This window comes from Pelecanus crispus, chromosome 12, assembly GCF_030463565.1.
Source record: "Pelecanus crispus isolate bPelCri1 chromosome 12, bPelCri1.pri, whole genome shotgun sequence".
NCBI classification, from domain to species: Eukaryota; Metazoa; Chordata; class Aves; order Pelecaniformes; family Pelecanidae; genus Pelecanus; species Pelecanus crispus.
Genome location: NC_134654.1, coordinates 6,464,557 through 6,469,324, shown reverse-complemented (window position 1 = coordinate 6,469,324; position 4,768 = coordinate 6,464,557). Strand labels below are relative to the sequence as shown.

Below are 4,768 nucleotides of genomic sequence, written 5' to 3'. Positions count from 1 at the left end.
CTCATTTCTTTAAGTATTGGGTTTGTTGGGGTTTTTTTTGTTTAATTCCACCTCTAATCAGTCTTTCCTTTGGTTGTTGGCTACTCCAAGCCCAGCAGGCAAGCCCTGTTCTGCTGTAATGCCTGAGATATTCAGGGGTTTGAGATTGTCTTCTAAGAGATTCCCAGCCAACTTTGGCCTCTGGGTTTGGAACCAAAAGGGCTAAAATGTGGGAGAACCAATGTCCTTATTACATCGGTGTCAGTGTCCTTGCACTCACTTTCAGAGAAACAGTGTAGGCTTAATTGGTGATAATTTTTACAGCAATTATGTTCCTTTCAGTAATTGGAGGGGTCGTTCAGAGCGCTCTCAAATGAACAGGATTTCACAAGAGCATGGATACAGTCCATTTGTCCGGTTGTTGTCGCCGACGAATTGGCTACCATCCCTGTTATCTGGGTTTTTGTAAGGTTGGCTTTTTTTTGTTGTAGGTGCTCGGTTAGGCTGTTTGTGACAAGGTGTGATAATGCCTTTTAATCCGCTCCCGCTGCATTCGGCACAGTCCGCGCTGGCAGCCCGGCCGGGCACGGAGAGACTGTCAGAAGCCGAGACAACGTTCTTCCCTTCGCCAGGCCAACGCTCGCCACGTACAAAAAAAGAAGAAGAAAAGAAACTCTGGTCCTTTGTAGATTGGTGGCAGTACAGATTCGCTCCGTCCGCAGCCGGGGGCTCAGCGTATGACGGCCGCTAACACCATCATAAAAACCAGGAGCGATGCCCTGAGCCCCGAGCAGCCGGCTGCCTGCTGGACCCCGCTGGGGGGGCGGATGGGTGTCCGCCGGGTACACTTACCCTTGCGTTTGGGGGGTAGTGTTGGCATCACCCCGAAACTGAATTTGTGCTGATAATCAGGCACATAGTCTGGAACCTCCTGCCCGTTTTTCCGCGGCCCCGAGGATACCGGCTTAGAGGTTCGGTTACGGCTTTTGTGGCTGGTGCAGTTCTTGCCGGGTTTGCGATAGCCCGGCCGGGAGCTGGGGGGGGCGGCGGGCTGGCTGCTGTGCAAACTGTTCTTGGCCCCTCTCTCCTTCCCCTTCTCCTTGGAGGAGTGGTGAGGGTGGTGGGTTTTGGAGGCTCCTCTGTCCGCTGTGGAGAAAGTATGTGTTTTTATCTGGTGGAGCGACTCGGACCCCGAACAGTTCCTAAAGTCTTCTGCTCTTAGCACCTTGAGGTCCTTGCCGTGCATCTGCTCGGGGGACTCGCAGATGACGCTGGAGCTGGAGCCTCTGAACCTGTGCAGCCATTCCCAGAGTGAACGGGCTTTGCAATCGCAGCTCCACGGGTTCCCGTTCAGCCTGAGAAACTCCAGGGCTCCCAGGTGGGCCAGACAGTCCCCCTGCAGCTCCGAGAGGCTGTTATTGAACAGGAAAAGGGTGGTCAATCTTCGGAGGTCGTGAAAAGCCCGCCTGTGAATCCACTGCAGCTGATTTTGATGGATGAGCAGCCGATCCAGGTTTATTAGTCCCCTGAACGTGTTCTGATGGAGGCTCCAGAGCTTGTTTCCATGGAGAAAAAGATGGCTGAGGTTAACCAAGTCAACAAAAATATCATCCTGAAGGAACTCAATGTGGTTGTCTTGCAGGTAAAGGTATTGCAGGTTGTGGAGGCCACTGAATATCCCGCTGGGGAGGGAGCTCAGCCCGCACTTGTACAGATACAAGGCATGGAGTTTCACCAGCCCTTGGAAAGTGTCTGCAGCTAAAGCCCTTAAGTAGCGGTTGTCCCCCAGGTCCAGCTCTTCCAGGTTGACGAACCCGTCGAAGGTGTTGGGGTCGATGAAGGTGATGTTGTTGGAGTAGATCCAGAGGGTGACCATGGAGGGGCTGAAGTGGCCCCGCAGCAGCAAGGTGATCTGGTTGTTCTGGAGGAAGATCCTCTCACTGTCCTCGGGGATGCCCTCGGGGATGGTGACGAAGTTGTGAGCCTGGCAGCTGACAGTCATCGGGGACGGGTAGCACACGCAGTCGGTGGGGCAGCCCAGGGCGCCGGGCACCTTCAGCCCCAGCAGCACCAGGAGTAGCTCTGCAAACCCCCCTGTGCAGAGAGAGGGGAGAGCGGTGTCAGCGGGGATTCAGGCACCCCCCCCACACCCATCGCCGCCATGGGGACTATTCTGGGTGAAAAACGCCCCCAATTAACTCAGCCCTCCTCTCTGCTCATGAATTACCCACACGGCTTTGATGAGTGGGCTCGTCGCCCACAGTAGTTTAAACGTATGACGTATGGAGCGCTCCCTGCCTCCTCGCCCTGCCTGCAACAGGCAGGCGGTTGCGCTCCCAGCCCCAACCGGGCAGGAGAAACTTTCTTGGGGGAATTCATGCTGGCAGTACAGGCAGCAAAGCCCTTTGCCTGCAGGCAGGCAGCACAGTCGGGGGAAAGGCAGTTGTACAAATGTGTGAGAGCAAACAGAGGAGATGCAAACACTCATAGGTATCCACCCCTCCTGTAATGCATCTCTTAAATCACCCGCACTTACGTATCGGAGAGGAAAAGCTTTAGTAATTCCCAGCGAATCACCTAAAATTACACACGTGCAGCGCATCTGCACAGCACACCCAGCTGCCCTGAAGGCGCAGACCCATCCCCGCCGTCTCCTTTTCCTACAGTTGTTAGACACCACCATCCACCCTGAAAACCAAGTGATTTACAGGAAAATATGTTGTCAGCAGTTGGTGGAAAAAGCTGAGCTGAAAACTCTCTTTGGAAGTGGGATGCTCAGACATATTTTTAAATGGATGTCCTGTGGCAAAGCATATTGCATCCTCTAATGCTACAGTATGTGCTTGTGACCAGGGCTTTCTCGCTGCAGAGAAGTGGTGAGCAAGGCAGTAATCATCCCCTCCCTCTGCTCAGCTCTCAGAGCACTGGTTTCACCGCCCCGTTCCCGTCTTGCTCCCACTCCTCGCACCAGGCTTGCTTTCAGGCTATTCCTTCTGCACCGAGTGGCTTCTCAGACTCATTGCACCAGACTTGTCATTTCTCATTCAGATTTTCCTCCTAGATTTGGCTTTTTCCTCTTACACGCAAAATTTGCTCATGTCTAATGAATTCTGCCTCTGGACTTTACAGGGGAAAGGAGCAACATCGGAGCAGCGTACAGCTGCCAGTGCCATCCTACCCACGAGTCCTCGCCTTGCACTCAGCTTGTAATAATCTGAAAAACGAGAGTGGAAGTGGAGTTCATCTCTAATTACTTCACGTCGTTATCACCAGCTAGTCCATGAGCCTGGACCCTTTGGGCTTCTACAGTCCCTCTTTTCAGCGCCTACAGCTGAATACAAGTGGGAGGCAAAAAACCCTCACTGTTTTCTTATTAATTGTGTTTGAAATATAACTCTGTGGTTACCCTTGCCTTTTGCCTGGTATGGAGATCTATTACTGTATAGTTAACAGCAGGTGACCCGTCCATCTGGACCCAGCCTTTCAAGGCAAAGTTGTCACATTTTTAGATAAACTGGGTTATTCAGACTCTCCATAAATCACCAGTAAGAGGCAGTCATCTCTGACTGAGCTGTTAATAAAAAAAAAAATAGCATCACTAGCCAAAGCGTTGGACCAAGCCTTGGCTGCAGTGAGAAGGGGGGACTTCTTCCAGGCACTGCCCTTCAGAAATTAAGCATCGGCTACAAGGAGGGATGTCTCATGCCTGCGCTGCTGCCAGAAAGGGACTGTAAGTCAGGAACGTTTAATTTGCGACAACTCCTACGGCTGTGTAGGAAAAGGAACGTTCTCCAAGTCACCGCTGTACCATTTTGGCTTTCCTGTCGTGCCTTTGCGATGAGAGAGGGGCTGTGCTGGTGGGAGCATCGTGCCAGCGCTGACTATCGAGCGCTCCCTGCCAAAACAGGAGCCCTCGCTGCCACTCGCCGTGCAGGCGCAGCCTGGGAAACAGTGGTATCCTGAGGATATTGTGATTATCCGAGTGCCAGATAACGATGGTAAAGATAAAGCTATGTTTGCAGACACATTCTGCTGGGTTTTTTACCCACGGATGTGCTTGTCAAGGTGAGACAGCTTCACGTTCCCCGTCTTACCTCGGTGACACTGAAGTACGAAGCCTTCTGTAGGTCTTATGTTTATTAGTAAAATCCTGCCAGGCACAAGCGCTGTGACGATCTCCCACATGCGGAGTCTGTTATTGCAAATACCAAATCACAAGGGTCTGAATCAATAAACCATCTCCCAGCTATAAGCAGCAGGTTGGAAGATTACATATTGCTTCCAAACAGTTTTATGCGCTCTTCCGTGACACGACAGTTGCCAGGCTAATGGGATTACTGAAGGGAGGTGGAGCCGGGCAGGGATCTCGGAGCATACACGATTTCACGTATAGGGATGGTGATGACAGGCGGCTGTTAGCAATGTGCGGCGATGGACGAAGGCAGCCTGGATCTCCCTGGAGCACGGCCAAGGTAGAAGCTCCTGCCGAAAGGGAGCGTGGTGTTTAACAGCTCCCTGCCTGCAGGGATAACTCGGGAGGTAAAGGTCAGAGGAAACTGAGTCCATCTCTTTAATTAACAGGCGTTTGTGAGTTAATGGCTGGAGTTCCTATGGAGAGGGAGATGTGACTCCTGCGGTCATGGATGGTGGTGGGGATAGTCTGGGGTATTTCTGGTTCTCAGCATCCCAAGAGTAGGATAGTAGGAAGAAAAGCCAGGGATGTCTTTGTACCTACGTGCTGCAACTTGGGGTAAGGAGAATGGGAAAACAGAAGGATGGATGCTTAGAA

The 4,768-nt window shown here is 52.2% G+C and overlaps 1 protein-coding gene across 1 annotated transcript; it reads right to left on the bottom strand.

The window, feature by feature from the left end:
• Positions 1–709: 709 nt before the first annotated feature.
• RTN4RL1 (reticulon 4 receptor like 1) lies at positions 710–4,164 on the bottom strand. Its single transcript, XM_075720107.1, has 2 exons — positions 4,074–4,164; positions 710–2,073 (listed from the first exon to the last, which is right to left on the bottom strand). Exons 1-2 carry the CDS (start codon positions 4,162–4,164, stop codon positions 710–712), a joined length of 1,455 nt encoding a protein of 484 aa, XP_075576222.1.
• Positions 4,165–4,768: the final 604 nt, after the last annotated feature.

What these genes read in the sequence shown, in the direction of transcription:
- RTN4RL1 (XM_075720107.1), bottom strand. Translation starts at nt 4,164, where the DNA reads ATGTGGGAGATCGTCACAGCGCTTGTGCCTGGCAGGATTTTACTAATA. An exon ending in CGTACTTCAGTGTCACCGAG is followed by an intron (nt 2,074 to 4,073) that starts GTAAGACGGGGA and finishes CTCTCTGCACAG; the next exon opens with GGGGGTTTGCAGAGCTACTC.